Below are 20,518 nucleotides of genomic sequence, written 5' to 3' on the forward strand. Positions count from 1 at the left end.
CTGTAGTGGGACGAGGACCTAACGCAACTAAAGCTCGTCGTGTAACCTATAAACGACAGTCCCGAAGTTATACACCTAACCACAACGCGCAACTGCATGAGAGCCTTTTTTTACCACTGAGCCACTAAAAGGCTATATTCACACGAGATTTAATACTTCTCATCTTTAGGACAACGCCAAGTGCCCTCTGCAATGCGCTTGAACCACAGAGCGGCACCTACACTGATATGACTCTCGTGAACGGAGGGTACGACGACCACACACAGCACATCTCGACAAGCGCACTCACTGATCTTATTACAGTGCATATACAACTGATCAAGGCCAAATGCTTCTTTACATCGTGTTAGGCATACGTACGAGCGATTAAAGTTGCACTAACGCAACGGAACAAACCGCCTTTTGAGGACCTGCATGACGTACGCGCACATGCAAACACAATGTGGCTAGCAGACGACGCATGGCGCAATCCACACTAGGCGCAGTTCAGCCAGAAGCCTAGGCGGCGACTCCACTAGATCACGTGGCGAATCAGTCAACCACTTTCGGGGATCCCTTCAAGTCTAGCGATAATTGGAATAGAGCATATTATTGTGCGTGTATGGTACATGAATATCCAACATTTTTGTGGCATATGCACATTTTAACGTTCCTTTGCGTCTATAATGCCACTGGCCTGTTGGATTCAGACGCAAAGAAGAGCTTTTTTTGTGGACGAAGCATTGTGGTTCCTTTTCAGTGCAGCACATTCAGAGTAATAATAAGCAAAGCGTCATTCCAATCACGGGTACTTTTATGTCAGCAATTAGGCTAGTTGGTTAGCTGAGTGTGCTGCTTTTGTTTGTGCATTGGGTTTATTTGGCTCAATGAAAGCAATGTTACATTAAATGGCACTGCATGCCGAAGAATTGACATAGCGTCTATTGTTCAACAATATTTTAATCTCCTTCAAGGTTTATTCAAGGCAAGATTGTTACGATTTGCCTTGGGGGACACGACTAAAGGCTGAGTAATCGCCTGACTAGGTCGTGCCACCCTGGCAGCAAAGCAGAAGACACACACCAACAAGCATTATTAGCACAGCTTGACCCACTGTGCCACAGGCTGCTTGCTTTCATGGACCACGTGCCGCTTATTTTGGTAGGGCTTCACTTTCTGTTGACTGGCACGCAGTGCATGTTGAAGGAGAGAGCTAAACATTGATTGTGCAGTTTCATGTGGGGCGATGAAAGAAACGCAGACAGTACGGCAGCCTGGTGTTTCACATTTCTTTTCAAGTGGTTGTAGCCATTAAAAGCTACTGGAGTCATCTGTGATGCAATCAAAGTCCACTCTAGGATCTCTTTATAGCCATCAAGCTCAGAGCGAGATAAAACAGCGTGTCGTGCAGATAGCGCTTCTTTGCATCGCCCCTGTACGTGTGTACCCGTGCTTTTCATTTTCTGCTGATACATGCACCTGCTGTTTGGGCCAACGTTGGTTTGGGCCTTGTCTGATAGCTTTAGCACAGCCAGAGCACTTAGCTCTAGTATTCCACGATATTCACCGAATAAGTATTGCTTGTTTTAAGTGCGCAGGGGCGGCACCAGGATATTTTTATGAGGGGGGGGGGACACCCACAAAAAAAGTGAGTTTGCTTTGAATATGTTTGCTGTTGGGGGTGGGGGTGGGGTGGGGGGGCAGGCAGAAATAATAGGGGGGCAGCTGCCCCACTGACGCCGCCCAATGAAGTGCAGTTGCTGATGTGTCACTTTTACTATGATTGCTCATGTCAAAGGAAAGTTACTTTTCACGCTGAAGATAGCTCACTGTGTCCATTCTGCATGCTTCAGGCCTGTAACCATGAGCAGCGTAAACAAAGGGAGATCTTCAGCTGTATGTTGACTACAAAGTTTCCACAGGCCGAGAAAGGGAGAATATCCAGACCTCAAAGACAAGCTTGCCGACTCGCTCAAGTGACTCCGTGCGCATCAAGCTGGTTAGGTAATGGCCCTGGAATTATGGACGCAATCAAGGTGTATTGGAAGCGATCTTAAAGCCGAGAAAACTGGATCACAGAAGAAAATCAACTACCAAAAGAACAACTTTTTCATTTTATGAAGGAAAATTGTACTTGTTTCTTTCTAATCATTAAGATAGGGGCATGTCAGTTTTATATTAAAAAGCTGGTATTATATATAGGCACATTTTTGTTTATTTTAAGCCTGCGAAAATTGAGCGCCCATTGGATTCGAGTAAATAAGTTCTTTCTTTCTTTTTTTTTTTCTCTGACAGTACCACATAGGTGTACAATGTGGCGTTGCTGTTAAATTGCAGCGTATAATCGAGGTTTCTAATGCATCATTTCTTTAAGAGTTTTGCCGGAACCAAAGTGATTCATCATAAAATGTGGGTCGTCGCATGACTGGGAGTATTCTTCAACAAAGTTCTTGGTGCAGTTGTCACGTATGCAGCCATTACATGAGTATATACGGTACTAACAGTGTACTTACAAGAGCACCACAGGGAGAGGTCAAGATGAACACAGGCTCATGCACGGATGCCCTTCTTTACACTCCTTTGCACTGGTCTCTTGCTTGGCCAGCGTGTTGAATTTCTTTTATATCTTAACACCGACCCTGGTGGTGAAAGCATATTCCATAGGTGGCGCTATGCACTATAGCATAGGAGGCTTCAGTGATGTTGCAAGTGCTATCACAAGTTTCTCACAAAGACCAGCTCAACAGGAGAGAGACAAAAGCAGTGCAAGGGCACCCAGAGAAAAGAACACGTCGTGGTGACTGAGGGTGTAGTTGCACCTCTGGTCCGGCTGTGCTGTGAGGCTGACAGATGAGCGTGTGCAAGTTGTTGAGTGTGGTCAGCACACGCAGGGGACATATTCACTTGTCGAGTCGTGATTAAAGTGTGATGCACCAGAACGACGTGTGCCATTGCAAATGTTGTAGTGCAGTAACACAATCAGAAAACCAATAAATGCAGAAAGATTTTGCTGCTTGCCATCATAAAAATAAATGCTTCAGCTTTTATTTTTATGATGACAATATCTTCAATAATAAATGCAGTAGCAAAATAAATGTGACCTTTCCTTGCTGTTTCAAGGCAGTGCCAGAAAAGTATTTCAATGCCATACTACACTTAAAAAAATTTCAGTAATGTATGGAAGTACACATGTACTAAAACAAATATTCTTAAAAGCAAATATTGAAATCCATGCAACAGAAAGACTTTTGTACCATATATGCTGCACTGCTTAAGCAGGTGCTAAAATATACAAATTTGTAATGAGTGCAGATTAACACAGCAAGCTTTGCACAGACGAAAACATGCATGACACTAGTCTAGATTGGACGAAAGAGGAGGAATTTAAGGGCTTGTTTCTCTGTTAGGCAGAACATTAATGAAAACCATTCATAGTGAGGGTCTCCTTGTGGAAGGCTTGATGCGGTCAGGTAGTATGCGAGGGATTATTGGACAGCATGACGCCAGCAGGCAAAAGAAGAGTGTTCCATACTGGCCGTCACAGCTATAAGTGGCGCTCCCAGGCTTAAGTGTGCTGCAGATATACCCGATAAGTAGCTATTTGGGCGAGTTGGTGCATCATAAAACAGCGCAAACACACAAGAAGGAAGAACTGACGACACGAGCGCTTCAGTCCTTCCTTTTTGTGTGTGTGCGCTGTTTTATGATGATACCTGATAAAGTGTACAGGAAGACAATCCTCGCTGTGGCTCAACTGGTAGAGCATCGGACGAGTCACTCGAAAGTTGCAGGTTCAGTTGTATTTTCATCCACTTTAATTTTTTCACATTTATATCATAATTACTACAAATGATGTCCCGTATACTTTCCTTGGCTGGATTGTCTGTTGGTTTTCATTACTCTAGATTGGATAGTTTAAGCTGGCACAGAAGACCATAGAACATGTTTAAGGGTCTGTGCTGTATTTTCAATGTTAAATGCATTTACTTTATGTTTGACATCACAGCAATGTAGATGAAAAGTGCCCTAAAAATTGAAAATAATGGCAAGTCCAGTAACCAGTGCCATGCCTTCTTTAAACAGGCATGCACCCTATTAGATACATTACAGCATGCCTCTGTAACAAGTACATGTAAAACATGGTGATGGTGGTCTAGTTGGTGTAGCATAGTCTGACAAAAATGAGAGCACACACAACATGGACAAAGTGACAACAACACCATGAGCACTGACTCACAATGCTTCTCTTTATTGCACCGTGGCCATATAGAGAAACACAAACAGCCTGCTCCACATGTGTGAGACCACACTGTCAAATCTTAACGAAGACTATGAAACATTATAATGGTATGCATCTTGGCTAGTTGGCGATCTTGCATGTTGGGTGGTTGCCGCAAACATTACATGCACGGAAAGAAAGAAACAAAGAAAGAATCTCAAGACAGGCTCATGAAGTGCCTCCTAAGAACAAGATGTCCAGAGATAAACACCATGCTGACACATGAAGTGCCCTTTTCGTGAATTGTGTGTACTTTCCGGTCAATTGTGAATTGACTGGAAAACTTACATAGGTGAGACCCTTCGATGCTTCAACACGAGAACAATCTTCGCTGGAAGCGGGGAGTAATTCTGCTCTTCATTATTGAAACTGTGGCTGCTCACCAGACTTTCGCGCATGTAGGATTCTGGGCAGACACCATTGACGTGCAGTTGACAGTGGAAGCACATGCAATTCATAGAAAGTGCACTTCATGTGGCAGCGTGGCTTTGATATCTCAAGGCAAAGAGAAAATCTTGTTCCTAGAAGGCGCTTCTTAGGCCTGCATTGAGTTCAAAAAAAGTTTTTCATTGCGAGTGGAAAAGATGCCTTCATAATATTAATTTTGTTATTATTTGACTGTGTGGTCTCGCACATGCAGGGCAGGCTGTTCTTGTTTCTGTATATTATCACGGTACAATAATAAAATAAGAACGTTGTCAGTCAGCGCTCATGGTGTCGTTCTGAATTCATGGTTTTGTACTGCCCTCACTTCATTAACGCAGCAGAGGCGAAATGGTTGGGCGTCAGCTTCCAATGCAGGAGGTACCGGGTTCGATCGCTAGTGCCGGCCGGGTACCCACCGTTTATTCCAAAGGGTACAAGCGGGCTTCGGGATGGTGTTTCAATTATAAGTTGACCGCGTCGCTTAGGAAGCTTAAATCGCTCGGGACTTCCAAACTGCTCACATGGGAATAACGAGCACCCACTTCACACTTGTGTTTGCATTGCAAGATGACCGATTCGCTTCACTGCAGTGCAGCTGTGTTACGCGGCATAGCTTATACACACTGTATTTGCGTACAACGTATTTATGTCGAAGCGAAGCGCGAGGAAAAGCAGGACACAGTAAAGAACACACAGGACAGGCGCTACACAGGACAGGTGCTGTGTGTTCTTTACTGTGTCCTGTTTTTCCTCGCACTTCGCTTCGACATGACAATACACCAACTCACCCAGTACTCTACGTAACAATGTATTTATACACAATGTTTGTTGCACAGCGAATCCCATAAGCAATGGGCACTAAGCATGGTTCGCAATTGTGCGTTCCCCCATTATAAAACAAGCGCATGTGCTGTCTCCAGTCACAGTACGAGCACCGAAATGTCTAATAGCAGCCCTTAAGATCAAACATTGCTCCACTTATAAAATTTAGAAGAAGTTAAAAAACGCCAGGCCTGCGCGGAAAGCGCAGGACAATCACAGCGAAAGCTTGAAGAGCGGCATGTCTAGAGCACGTTATAAACTCTCTTGTGGGTACTAATACAAGTACACTAGCAACGTACCCACTACGCCACAAATCATAATGTTTGTGAAGTTGGGAAGCACCCACCACGACATTATTCGTCATTCTGCGGAGAAGCGAGGTACCATCTGTAAGGAATTATGTGCAGTTTCTTGATGCGACGGCTGATGACGATGAAGAATTATGGCTGAGCCCTTTGTAATGGGTTGGAAGCTGTGAATAACTTCCTAGTTACGTAATTGTGTAACGCCTGGTCATTATTTCACTCTCCCACCATGCTATATAACATACGTTAACGTGAGAAAGAGAGAGAGAGAGCGGGAAAGAACTTTATTGAGACTCTGAGGAAATGGATCATGGGAGCCTTACGGGCTTCCTTGGTAACCAACAGAAGTGCACTTGCAAGGAACCCACTACGCTATAAATCATAATTTTTGTGAAGTAGGGAAGCAGCTACTATGCAATTTTTCGTCATTTTGCGGAGAACCGTGGTACCTGCTAAACACCTGTAAGGCATTATGTGCACTTTGTTGATGCTGTAGCTGATGACGATGAATAATTATGGCAGAGCCCTTTGTAATGGGCTGGAAGCATTGAACAACCCACTCGTTGCGCAATTCACATTGTGTGACGCCTGGTTACAGAATTCGCGTTGTGTGACGTTCGGTTGTTATTTTACTCTTCTACCACGCTACATTACATATGTTAATGTGGTTCCATCCCGACATGAAGCCTGTATACAGTCTTTTTGCAAAACAGTTTCAAGCACTGGCATGGCTCTGAGGTAGAATACTTGGCTCCCACGCAGAGGGCCCAGGTTCGAACCTCATTCCACCCTGGAAATTTTTTCTTATTTCATTTATTTTTTTCTATTTCGAGCGATAGTGGTTACGGACAGCGGCGGCAGCGGCGGACAACTACGGCGCCAAAAACGGCCCTTGTTGTGATCTCATAACGGCTTTTACTGTAATAACCGTTCATAAACGCGCTAGCAGCTTTTGCAGGTCGCTTTATTTATTCGACCTGCCGCGCAAATGCTAGCAAAAGCTCATTTGATTAGAGGACGGGGACGGCCACTTTCTGGAATAATAATGTGATGGGGACAACTTATACGAACAAAGATTAAAACACAGCACAGAATTAAGTGGCCTGAAGGTTGAACGCACTGTGAACATGCAACACGACTATGAGTTGCTTCGGAAGTGTGCTTTGAGCTCCAGCTCACTGCTAAATTTCGGGTAAAAAAAAAAAAAAGAACACACACGCACATACAGTGGACTATCCAGCACTTACGACAGTTAACCGCTAATGGGCAACACCATTAATCCAAGTCTGTGACCATAGAAGGTAGGCTGCTGATCCATCAACACTCATGAGGTAACACAACATACACACAAAATAAACACAACGGATGTTATCGAGTGTGATCGGTGTGATACGACCTCCTCGGGTTTTGTCCTTTTGTCGACTTGACTAGGGAATTTTTGGGTACACAAGGCGCACAGGGTAGCCATCATGAATGGTTCTCATACCGCTAACATTGGGCGATGTTTTGGTGGCTTTTTAGTCTCGCGCCTTCACGAGTCCCCACCGTCGACATCTTGGCGATGGCGATGGCACTTGTAGCTTTGTAGCAAGCAGCCGATGCTTTGACGTGAAAAGCAAGAAAAAGCGCAGCCTCCGAGACGTGTGTTTTATAACCGAAAATGCCAAAAATACGTCATGACGTCGCGGATCTCGAAGGCCATGCTTTTCGGGCCCGCATGCCATCGTGCGCGAACAAACAGGGAAGAGAATGCGAGCATTGCAATGAGGCTGCCGAGTATCTCCACATTCATCTCATTTTGGTGCCTTCGGCAATCGACCCCTTTGAAACACTATGCACACGCGTTACAACCTACAGATCGTGCATCAAACGAGCCGTTCCACTCGCAAGTGCTGCGCAACCAACCAGATCAACGTAATGCAACGACACCGCCTTTTCGTCACCTGCGCGCGAAAAGTGATCTAAACTTGACAGAAAGCGGCCGAAAACGACCAACAATTGTTAGAAAAAATGCACTCCCTAGAGTTTGGCGCGGCCCAGTGTTCGATATATTGGAGGCTTGTTTCGCTGTGCGGGAGTTCGATATACGTGTGCACCAGCCCTATACTTTTGCATGGGAAATTCAAGGGGATTTCTCAACTGTTCGATATAGCCAATAATTCGATACATCCGAGCTTGATATATCCGGGATCAACTGTAATTCATTTAGTAACCACCAGCTTAGTAACCTTTCTTTAAGTTACATTTTTTTCACTTTTCAGCCTGTCGTCTGGCTTGCCTTGCTTCTTTTGTGAGCTGTCGTGAAACTGTGTACGCAAAGTATCGTCGATTGTGGTCCACTTCTTTCAGCATATTGGCTGTGCTTTGGCTAGGCTTCAATCCTAGTGATTTCCAAATGTTCGCATGTGCAATGCTGTCACCAATGAAAGAACAGCATTCAATGTCACAATCCTTAGACTTGTTCAGTACACTGTGTAGACAGTGCAGTACAGTGCAACCTAAACAGCCTGACATCACCACTTTTATGCAGATATGTGTGGCTTCTTCGAGTAATACGAATTTGTGACACGCTGTATGTGAGATCCTACATTGCACAAACAAATCAAGCTGATTTTAGGCAACATTGGTAGGTATTTGGAAACCACAAAGCAGTGTGGTGCCAACTCAGGACCTAAGAAATGCACCCTAAACACTGCACTCACCATTTTCATTGTGGTAAGAAAGATTACTTTTTAGAAACCAAACACAAGAACATATATTTCAGCTCCTTCTCATCCATATAATGGATTCATTTAGAAAAAGAAAATGGTGTTATGATGGCACACAACATTTTGGCACCAACAGGCTCACAAGTGTAGCGTGTATTAGCGCGGCACATCTATAAGAAAGAAGCACGACCTGGAGAAGGGTAGGCGCACCGCAAAGGCTGTGGATGCTCCACTCATCTGTATTGGCCTGGTATGCGACCGATGGCGGCGCTGCGAACGGCGCCTGTATGACGTCAGAGCGGGGATTCGTGCGCTTTCGTCTGCTACGTAGGCCCAGCGCTGTGTTGAAACCACCGTTGTGGTAAATCTCAACAAGAAAAAAAAGCAGTTCAATTGGTTATCTTGCGTATGGGGCTACTGACGCTGTTCGAACAATCGTGGGACTGCTTTTAACATTCATTTAGAAGTACAGCTCTTTTTCTTGGAACTGCGGCCGTTTGTCTCCGCGGCGAGCGCTGCGCAATGGTGAAGTACTGCTTTGTGCCTCAGGGTACTTCGTCCGCTCGTGAAAAAGGCGTGAGCTTTCACAACTACCCTAAGGACCCGAAGCTGAAGAAGGAGTGGATCATCAAGCTCAGAATGGGAATGCGCCCCACGCCTTCATCGACTGTGTGCAGCAAGCACTTGGTGGACAGTGACTTCTGCTACCCACCGTACGCGCCACTCTTAGGTAAGCTTATGACCGTGTTTAAGTGCGTCGCCAATACTTAAGCCGTTTATTGCACGCAGGCTATAAGCATAGGCGGCTTACACCAGGTGCGGTGCCGTCCCGCAACCTCACGCGAAGGCCCCTAGACAAGGAGCCGACGACGCGGCCTCCGAATAGCCTCGCACGTAAGCGCGCCTTGTCAGCTCAGCTGAGTGGCGCAGGATATCTGAGACTACGGCTGCATTTGGATGGTGTACATACGTATTTTGCTTGTGAAGGCAAGCGCGCGCCTAGCGGACTGCTTATCATAAAGTCATCTGCGAAACCTGTTGCCGCTGTTTAATGCAAATTCTCTAAAAGTTTTCACCTGAGGCAGTGCAGAAACTTCTTTAAAAGCGGAGCTCTTTAAGCTTTTCGTTAGGCAGCTGCGTGGCGTGAAACTCGACCCAGGTTGCCCTTGCCACGTTAATCTCTGTGGCCCTGTGCGTGGTATAATCAGCGATTAACTATTTGTTATATTCTAATAAGAAAGTATAATATGGAGAGAATTGAGCATGCTCTAAAGAACGGAAGAAGCCTCAAAGCTACGAAGACAAAACTGTGCATAGGCAAAAATAAGATGTATGCATTAAGGGAGAAGTATGGCAAGGTCACAACCAATATGGATAGAATAGTTGAGGTAGCGGAAGAGTTCTACAGAGATCTGTACAGCAGCCGAGGCATTCAGGATGATAACGTAAGAAGCAGTGATATCCCAGAGGAATCTGACATCCCACCAGTATTGACAGGAGAAGTAAAGAAAGCCCTAAAGGGAATGCAAAGAGGCAAAGTCGCTGGTGAGGATCAGGTAACATCAGACCTGTTGAAAGACGGTGGAGAGATTATTGTAGAAAAACTGGCCACCCTGTATACGAAGTGTCTCTCGACGGGGAGGATAACAGAATCTTGGAAGAATGCCAACATCATCTTGATTCATAAGAAAGTGGACGCCAAGGACCTGAAAAATTACAGGCCCATCAGCTTACTGTCCGTTGTCTACAAGCTATTCACAAAAGTAATTGCTAACAGAATTAATACATTAGAGTTCAATCAACCAAGGGACCAGGCAGGATTTCGTACAGGCTTCTCAACAATAGACCATATTCATACTATCAATCAGGTGATAGAGAAATGCGCGGAATACAACCAACCCCTATATTTGATTCGGTGGAGACATCAGCAGTCATGCAAGCACTGCGAAATCAGGGCATCGACGAAGCCTATATAAACATAATGGAAGAAATCTACAGCGCATCCACAGCCACTATAGTCCTCCATAAAGAAAGCGACAGAATCCCAATAAAGAAGGGCGTATGACAGGGAGACACGATCTCTTTAATGCTATTCACCGCGTGTTTACAGGAGGTTTTCAGGGGCCTAGACTGGGAAGAATTAGGGATAAGAGTTAATGAAGAGTATCTCAGTAACCTGCGATTCGCTGATGACATTGCATTGATGAGTAACGCGGGAGACGAATTACAGCTCATGATTACTGAACTGGATACGGAAAGTAGAAGAGTAGGTCTGAAAATTAATATGCATAAAACTAAAGTAATGTGGAACAATCTTGGCAGAGAACAGCGCTTTGCGATAGATGGCGAGACACTGGAAGTTGTAAAGGAGTCTACTTAGGACAGGTAGTAACCGCGGAGCCGAACCATGAGAGTGAAATAACTAGAAGAATAAGGATGGGATGGGGCTCATTCGGCAAGCATTATGAAATCGTGAATGGTAGTCTACCACTATCCCTCAAGAGGAAGGTATATAACAGCTGCATCTTACCGGTACTTACCTACGGAGCAGAAATCTGGAGACTTACAAAGAGGGTTCAACTTAACTTGAGGACGACGCAGCGAGCGATGGAAAGAAAAATGATAGGTGTAACCTTAAGAGACAGGAAGAGAGCAGAGTGGGTCAGGGAACAAACGGGGGTTAAGGATATCATAGTTGAAATCAAGAAGAAGAAATGGATATCGGCCGGGCACGTAGCACGTAGGCAGGATAACCGGTGGTCATTAAGGGTAACTGACTGGATTCCAAGAGATGGCAAGCGCGTGAGGGGGAGACAGAAAATTAGGTGGGTAGATGAGATTAAGAAGTTTGTAGGTATAACGTGGCAACAGAAAGCACAGGACCGGGTTGATTGGCGGAACATGGGAGAGGCCTTTGCCCTGCAGTGGGCGTAGACAGGCTGATGATGATAATGATATTCTAATACCCATGCGACGGCCCTGTGCGGTATTAACATCAACTACGACGTAATATCAACTTCTCACTGAACCAACATTACGGGACAAACTGCGATCATGAGCATCGGCAGGAGGGTGTCCAACATGGTGGCACTTGCACACTTGTTCGCAGGACGAGAGCTGCAACGGGGATGCGATCTCTGTTGACGTCCGCGCATCGACCGCGCATTCAACAACATGGCCTGCGTCGTACACCGCCTCGCCCTCAATGAGGCACCGCGACCTTTCACAAGCTTTATGTACATATTTGCATATGCTGGAGAACGGCACGCTTACTGAAATATCTAAAGAAACACCCAAACTAATTGGTATCGGACGGCGGAAACAAGATAACGAGCGAGAACACTCACACATAGTTTCCCCTTCTTACCAGCAATGCGGTCGGTGGCATCAGCGCGCTCGTCGGCCATCCGGGGGATTTTTGGCCCTGTCGATTGGGCCGCAACTAAAACAAGTTCAAGATTACACACGAAAACATTCGTTGGAGGCGTTAGTGGACCGTCGCGAGGCTGTTCGTTCGACAAAGTTCCCGCCTGTAGCAGACGATCCGCTTACAGGAGCAGCGGCTGCTGCAGCGCGGTTGAGAGCGGAGTCCCCGCTCTGACGTCACACGCGAGAGGGCGCCACTCCAAGATCTTGAGGCCAATAGCTGTGTCATAATCGGCCAGTTTAGGAATCACGGGAACTAAAAGCTATAGCAGAATTGAGAAACTTGTGTGTGAGCTCGCCATCAATGTCTTTGTCGGAATGACGTTTCTTGGATTAAGAACACGTGCAAGACAAGTTATGTTTATAAGATGGGTATGAAGGGCGTGAAATAAACAGTTTAGCGCCTACCTTTCTCTACGCCTGTTTCTTTCTTAGATGTACTGTGGTTCTAACACACATTAAATTTATAGATGACCAACTCGCCCGAGCAGCAACCCTTCTGAAGTGATTGTTGCTATGTGAATTCTTCGCTATCTTAATTTGTTATGCCACATCAGCAATATGTCACCTTTTATTAGCATATATTAAACATATTTGTGTTAGTGAAAGACAATGCAGGGCAACAAATACCAATTCTTGAAGAATTTTTGAGAATATGCATTGTCACATACCAGAACTTGCCACATACCAGAACTGTGAGTGACATACCGTATTTTCTCGCATATAACAAAAAAACAAAAAAATGTGCCAAAAAAATTCACCGACAATTACGATACTGCCTAATGCGAATTCTGAGCGCAGCTTCGCGTTGGGGCAACCCCAACTGTGTTTGAAGTTTTGGCTATTTGCAGTTGTAGCAATGTAACATTCGTTACATATTGCCAGACACTGCCAGCGCTTGAGTGCTTCGCACACCACTCTGTGCATTGCAGGCATTGCAAACCAATTGAAATGTTGACAGCCCCTTTACGACAAGGAAAACCAGCTGCAGCGCATATCTCAGCCCTGCATGCACACGAGCTCCGACCAAGGGGCCAGTGCACATGATGGAGAAAGAAAGAGAGGTTAGAGGCCAGTGGTTGGTGATATCGACAGACATTTGCTCTCTTTCGTCCTCGTTCTCTCTACTCGCTCAAAGCAGGAATGGGCGCTCTAAAAGCGGGGGTGCAGGTTATATACAGGGGTTATATGCATGTCTTCTTTTTTTTCTTTTCGTAGAGTTAAAGTTTTCATGTTTTTCTGCAAGAAGGCTGTCGACTCACTGACATGGTTGTGGTTATTGCTACACTCGCCCTGGAAGAAAAATAAAGTTTGCTCCGACCGATGGTCAGAATAAGCCACCTGTAGAATCATATTGGCTAGTGAGTGCTTTCTTCTGCTTCCAAAAAAATTTGACAAGGGTATAAACGTGTTTGTAGCCTGCTTTCCTGCAACAAAGGCACACACGTTTACACTGTTGCAGCAAATGGTCTGTCTTCCACATTCCCAGAACACCATCAAAGAGTAGAAGCAAGATTGAATTCTGTTTCTTCATATAAGAAATTCAGGTCATGAGAGGTTAAACATGCTGCACACTGTATGACTCGTGCAATGATGTGTTAATTATGGTACTCATGACATGGAGCACCATCATTATTTGATGAGTAACATTTGCCAGCTTCTGGCATGTGTACCCAAGGCAACTTGTACAAGGTAGCCAGCTGTTCGTTACACACCTGCCTTTTTACACAGCATGAAGTGAATATTTCCGATGAGTAATTGTGAATGTATGACAATACGTGAGTGGCTAAATTATTTAGTTTCATAGCAGGTGAAAGCTGTTCCATTACAGCATTGTTGCACAACGATGTATCATTTAATTAGGATGTGGACACAGCATTCTGCTACTCTGCGTTGTATGAGGAGTGACTGCAGTTGCAGGAAACGAGTGCACAGCTGTAGTCGGCTCAATTTTTCCACTGGCACTAGTGTAGTAAAATAATGTTTGCAGCATCTTTAGCTGTTTCCTTTGAAAAAACGTGACATTAGCTCATCACAGGCATGACCAGGTGTGATGGTTTCTTCAATGACTGCACTTTCCAGTTCAGCTGTACAAGCGGCAATGCCTGGATGACTACGTAGCCGGCGCTCTAGCTCGGAGCCCACATAAGTCCACAGCCAGCGCACTCGTTGTTGTTGGCGACGGTGGCCCAGCTCCCCATTGGGCTCCAGGGCATTCCTGTAGTCTTGCGCAACAGCCCACAATTCAGAGATGCCCACGTTGGCCTTTGCAGACACCTGAAGAACCTGCGCAACATTTATGCTGCACAAGCAACCTAAAAGGTACAAGAGAACCCACCTTGGGTCTCCACAGCTGGCTTCGAGGCTTCATGAACTTGAGGGCACTGATGTACTCGGCAGCCATGCGCCTGCACTCAGGAATGTGGTCACCATCGGCCTTTGTCACAGCTATAAGGTCGGCCATTTCTACAATGCCCCTTTTAACACCCTGCAGTTCATCGCCACCTCCGGGTGGTATGAGCAAAAGGAACAAGTCCACCATGTCAGCCACCATGTACTCGCTCTGGCCTACACCTGCACACATGGCACGAGACAATTGCAGTGTGAAGAACAGTGCGATAGAATTTTCGTAATGCAGCACCTTAGCCTTCGATCATCAGGGTCCGTGACACAAACATACACCAAACAGGCTTTCCAGCAGCTTGTCTGGACAGGGCCAAAGCCTTGCAACACCCTCTAAGTTTACCATAGACATCAATGACGTTACTTTTGAGCTCTGTTGCTTCACAAATATCCTGCCGAAATAATTTTTCATAGCTGTCAAACATAAGCAAACTTGTCACGTGAGCTTCTTCCTTTTGTTGCCAAGGTCATGGGCAAGAAGGCAAGGGGACAAGGCACCTTCCAAGATTTACATCGTAGAACACACACAAAAAAAAAATCTTAAGGGAAGCCATACCTTCCACAGTGCAGCAAAAAAATAAAAGCAGCAGTGGCATTGCATGATGATGATGCTACATAAAATATATCTCACTGCTAAAATTATCATCATCATCAGTCACTCTCTGGTTTTGATCAATTAGTTAGAGCTGTCTAAGGACCGTATTCACGCGTACAGTACTGCAACACGAGTACAAACATTTTTACTATGTCAGCAGGCGACTGAGAGGCCTCAACTGAGAAGAAAATTTGTGGGGCCGCAACATTCATATGGGGATTGATTACCAGCAAAGCTCCCTGTCCAATCGTTTCTCCAATGCGCAGACAATGGTCCGCTTTTGCACGGTCCCACTTTCACTGTGTGTATTCACATTGCTTTTTTTTTCGTTATATGCAACACTAGTGCGTTATATACTATATACCATAGTGAGTTATATACGTTATATACTACACTAGTGTACAGTATATACCACAATAGTGTCCACTTGGCAGTGCTAGCAGTTTTGCTTTGCACTGCTGCTGTTGACACCTCCGGTTTATAAGCTCTTTTTTTCCTCCAGTCTGAACTCACTGCACTGTCTTGCCCTCACAGTGCTCTACATCGCACACACTGCTGCATCAGCACACTCCACCATCCTTATCACTATTATTTTTTGTCTACATACAGATGTGAGCCAGCCAGAATACCCCCTGTGGAACACACAGTCTACAGGCAAACACCTTCACTGTAAAACATGCCAAAACAGTATGTTCACACCGTTTACTGGAAACAGCGAGTGCAGCATCTAAGCAAGCAATGCCGTCAGCTAGAGTTCACAAAATACAAGAAGCACAAATGGCCATTTATGTCACAAAATCACACCCTGAAGTAGAACAAAATTCTGGCAGATGCCACCCATCGTGGAATCGATTTCGTGCGAGGCAGTCGATAAGAAGCTGCCTATGGCACACCTTCACACTTTTTACCAAGTCTAACGACATGAATCGACATCCTTGGTGACAAATGTAGTTGTGTGTTTATTAAGGGCTTACAATCTGTACCGCGTGGTTGCTGGCTGGTGGTCGTTGTAGCACATTTGTCAGCGTTTGTCTGCTACATTATAACACCATCTACTATAACAAGCAACATGAGTTTCTCTTGTTTAACAGACACAAGGTGTGTTATAAATTTAACCGCCATGTTAGCTTACTGCATAAGGTATCGCTCCACTAAGCTCGAGGGTTTGATTCCTGGCTACTGCGGTTGCATTTCAAGGGGGGCAAAATATAAAGAACACCTGGGAGCTCAAATGGTGGTCCAAATCACTCCGTAGCCCCCCACAATAGCCTGCCACATTATCATATCGCCACACACGCTCCTTCCTATGTTTTCTGTTACCAGCCCATTGCACGTGTAGCTGCTGCCTTGTGCAAACCGTGCCAGAATGTCTGGGAACATTCGAGATTATCTTAGGATCATCTGTTAGGCTTGAGAGCGTAAATGCGAACAGTTGGGTTTGTTCTCGAACTAACGCAGCCACCAGCGATAAGGCTGGAATGTTGGATGCTGCATGTATAAATGCCAACGCGCCTTGCCACGGTTCAGTTTTATCGACAGCCGACACTCTGTTCACCACTATCAGTGTACAGTGTGTATTGCTGTAGTTTGACTTTCCGTTTCCCAGCCACAAGTTCGGCCAAATAGTTTCATCTTCGACATGCCAACTGCTGCCTTCGTCGACGTCACGACCCTGTGATGAGTGGAGTGCGCGTTTGAATTGTGCACCTTTGAAAAGTGAGAGCCATAAAGAGAAAGACGACAAGGCGTGCGCGTGCGGAGATGAGCACATGGCCGAAAGGAAGACGACGACGAAAACCTTCACGAGGGCGCGAGGCACAAGGGTTCGACGGACAAGTGGCCCAATAAGAAGACAGCACGGAGCATGTCAGGAGCCAATCACCTGTCAACGCGGCGATCGAGCAGTGTCCAATGAAGAGTAGACAGGTGGACCGGAGAGCGAGAAAAGCCTTGTGCACGGAGTTCCAAGTGGGAGTTCGACGGGAACGAGGCAAGGAGAAGGTTGTCGCCGGACCGGGCGCTGAAGATGGCCGTCGGGTTTCGGACCCGAGCCTCCAGGACTTCAACCGGCCGGGGCTTCCTGCCATCGGGTTCCCGTGAGAGGCCATAGACATGGTGCGTGAACTCCACCCCAAGGCCTGCGGACTCTGGTTCCGGCAGGCAAGCGGCAGCAGTTGTGCTGCGGGTCCGAGTTGTGCTTCCAGCTGCCTGGCCAGGTTGCCCTGGCATCTCAGTGCGTCGGCCAGCAGCCACCGTTTCCTCTTCGTCACCAGCCAGCCCGCGTCAACTCTACAAGCTTGAGCCACCGCGTTCCCGCCGCGTGTGAGTCACCCAGCCCGAAGCCATTTGGTGAGAATGAACTCATCTTCTTCTCCGCTCCGCTGCTCAGCTGCGTCAGAACTAGACTGTCCAGTTTAGGTCTTTGAACTCGCATTTTGTTTGTTATTAAGAGTATGTTACCGCGTGCAGTAACCTTTTTGTTAAGCGTTTGCCTATGTATAGTTATTTCTCCTTCAGTGTATAATTAAATGTTGTGTGTGTTGTTTGTTAAACCAACGGCTTTGTCCTCAATAAAGCTCTCCTAAGCTCGGTCTTAGGGAGCTGTCGTAAACAGAAAAAGAACCTGCATCACAAATTGGCGTCCGCAGCGACAGGACAAAGCCGTTTGTTATCAACTTGATGTTTTAATTGTTGAGACCATGGCGAGCACGTGGGAATTATTGTAATTGGCGGAACGTATGGGTCTCAAGGGAGCAGAGTTTAAAGCGTGGTATGACGAGCGGATGGCTCGAGCATGCGAGGAACGGGCTGCGGAACGAAGAGCTGGAAAGGAACAGCTCGAAGTGGAGAGGCGAGAACTTGAGTGGCGACTCGAACTTGCGATGGCTAAAGGGACGCAACTGGAGATACAGATACGTGAGCAAGCGGTCGATGCTTGCTCAGATAGCAGTTTTCCATGGAGTAAGTCGGATTTCTGCAGGGTTAGCCTTGAACCTCGCCATAGCCTTTCGTCAGAGCCAGGAGCTCAGATAGAGGATGGCAGAGAGGTAGGCGGCCAAGAAAGCAAGATTCTTGCAGAGCTTGATGAAGCGGAGGATAGCTTCGCAAGCGTGGAACAAGGTAGTTCCATTGAGAGTGAGTGGTGCTTTGGAACCTCTGGGAGGCCAGGCACGTATCAGGAAGAGGTAGGATTGCCTCTCAACAGCTCCACTGAAGGAGCACAAAAAGGTCGGCTAGGTGATGACGGCGAGTGCCGTGAAAAAAGTTTGGACGCCGATCCTTGTGTACCACAGGAGATGGTAACAGGCGCTACGTACATGGTTGAAGACCATGTGAATGACTCTGTTCTAAAGAGAGAGAGCCAGCCTTATCGGGTTTATACAGATGCGGTCTCTCCGAAAGAGCATGGAGAGAGTGCAGTAGCACTTGTCCAAGCGAACAGTTTAGCATCGGAGGTGTTTTCCCCAGCATATATCGATGTGGCCGAGCCGGATAATCAATATGGAAAGGTCAATAGCGTGGAACCCAGCGCTAAGTCGGTTGAAGGCGAACTAGAAGTTGGCCTATTGCAAGGACATTACTCTAGGATCACCGACGTGCCTCCTGATGCGCTTCCCGTGGCGTCTCGGGGCGCAGAATGTCTTTTCTCTAAGGTTTTGGGTTCGTTAAAAGTTCGCGAGTCAGAGGAAGACACTCCCGTAAGCGAAGACGTCGTTCAGACGCTCATGTCTCGGCTCGTCTGGAGGCAACGCCTCGTGTTTGGGTTCAATCCTTGCTGTGTTGTGACTAGGAATTCCGTTGCGCACCCTGTTCTCATGCAAGGGTATAGACGCGCGTTTTAGTGAACAAGCTTCAGAGCGTCTTTGCCACAGTTTTCTCAACGCGAAAAAAGGGCCACTCGTCTCATGTGAGACGCTATTACTTGAGCATCGAGTTCAATACCCGATTGCTTTCTGGATTTTCCCTTTTGACAACGGATACAGATATTCTTGTAGATAGCCGAGTTTGTTGTGAACTTTCTTTTAAGTTTGAATGTGATGTGATGTACAGATATTGATGTCGGATGTAAGGTGAAGTACCTAGCTTATGTGGCAGCTCTTTGAGTGGAAAGCGATCAAGAAATTTCGTATGGTTCTTTGTCCTTGCATTGAACAGTTGGGGCTACCGGAACTTTATGTTCAATGGAAGTGTAAGGGTGCAAAAGTGCATTGGCTTGGGCTATGCTAGTAAAGTGCAGTGACTAGTAACTGACAGACTTTGCTGTTACCCGTGCAGCATCATGCGATCGCATTGCAACACTTGTTGAATTGTATATTTACTTGTCGTAAATGATATACCTTGTGTGCGCATTGACTGTATCCGAAACGGGTCAGTAGACAAGAGGTGTGGTGTTTAGAGTCTGTCGGTGAGTGTTACGCGCACTGAGCGGCAGTTTTTCGAAGCGAAAAACTCTTCGGAAAAGGGGCCTATGTGATGAGTGGAGTGCGCGTTTGAATTGTGCGCCTTTGAAAAGTGAGAGCCATAAAGAGAAAGACGACAAGGCGTGCGCGTGCGGAGATGAGCACATGGCCGAAAGGAAGACGCCGACGACGAAAACCTTCACGAGGGCGCGAGGCACAAGGGTTCGACGGACAAGTGGCCCAATGAGAAGATAGCACGGAGCATGTCAGGAGCCAATCACCTGTCAACGCGGCGATTGAGCAGTGTCCAATGAAGAGTAGACAGGTGGACCGGAGAGCAAGAAAAGCCGTGTGCACGGAGTTCCAAGGGGGAGTTCGAAGGGAGCGAGGCAAGGAGAAGGTTGTCGCCGGACCGGGCGCTGAAGATGGCCATCGGGTTTCGGACCCGAGCCTCCAGGACTTCAACCGGCCGGGGCTTCCTGCCATCGGGTTCCCGTGAGAGGCCATAGACATGGTGCGTGAACTCCACCACAAGGCCTGCGGACTCTGGTTCCAGCAGGCAAGCGGCAGCAGTTGGGCTGCGGGCCCGAGCTGTGCTTCCAGCTGCCTGGCCAGGTTGCCCTGGCATCTCAGTGCATCGGCCAGCAGCCATTGTTTCCTCTTCGTCACCAGCCAGCCCGCGTCAACTCTACAAGCCTGAGCCACCGCGTTCCCATCGCGTGTGAGTCACCCAGCCCGAAGCCATTTGGTGAGAATGAACTAGTCTTCTTCACCGCTCCGCTGCTCAGCCGCGTCAGAACTAGACTGTCTAGTTTAGGTCTTTGAACTCGCATTTTGTTTGTTATTAAGAGTATGTTACCGCGTGCAGTGACCTTTTTGTTAAGCGTTTGCCTATGTGTAGTTATTTCTCCTTCAGTGTATAATTAAATGTTGTGTGTGTTGTTTGTTAAACCAACGGCTTTGTCCTCAATAAAGCTCTCCTAAGCTCGGTCTTAGAGAGCTGTCGTAAACAGAAAAAGAACCTGCATCACAGACCCCCGAGACAATATCGTAGTTTTGGCACGTAAAACCCCAGCAATTTCCATTATTATTGTCTTATGAAACTACCAACATCTATTTTTGCTATTCTTGGGTTTTACCTGTAGCTCGTATGCCAAGGGCCGTGGTATGCATAT

General features: G+C 46.5%; 1 protein-coding gene across 2 annotated transcripts in view; it reads right to left on the bottom strand.

Annotated features, from left to right (window-relative positions):
* Positions 1–13,778: 13,778 nt before the first annotated feature.
* Positions 13,779–20,518, bottom strand: part of LOC119382380 (methylmalonic aciduria type A protein, mitochondrial) — a 45,406-nt gene continuing 38,666 nt past the window's right edge. For both annotated transcript variants that reach the window (XM_037650075.2, XM_037650074.2), the window contains 2 exons: positions 14,284–14,519; positions 13,779–14,231 (listed from right to left, as the gene is read on the bottom strand). In XM_037650075.2, coding sequence (XP_037506003.1) covers positions 13,941–14,231; positions 14,284–14,519 — 527 coding nt within the window. In that variant the 3' untranslated portion in view covers positions 13,779–13,940. The remainder of the gene's footprint in view (positions 14,232–14,283; positions 14,520–20,518) is intronic.

Source organism: Rhipicephalus sanguineus, chromosome 2, assembly GCF_013339695.2.
Source record: "Rhipicephalus sanguineus isolate Rsan-2018 chromosome 2, BIME_Rsan_1.4, whole genome shotgun sequence".
Taxonomy (NCBI): domain Eukaryota; kingdom Metazoa; phylum Arthropoda; class Arachnida; order Ixodida; family Ixodidae; genus Rhipicephalus; species Rhipicephalus sanguineus.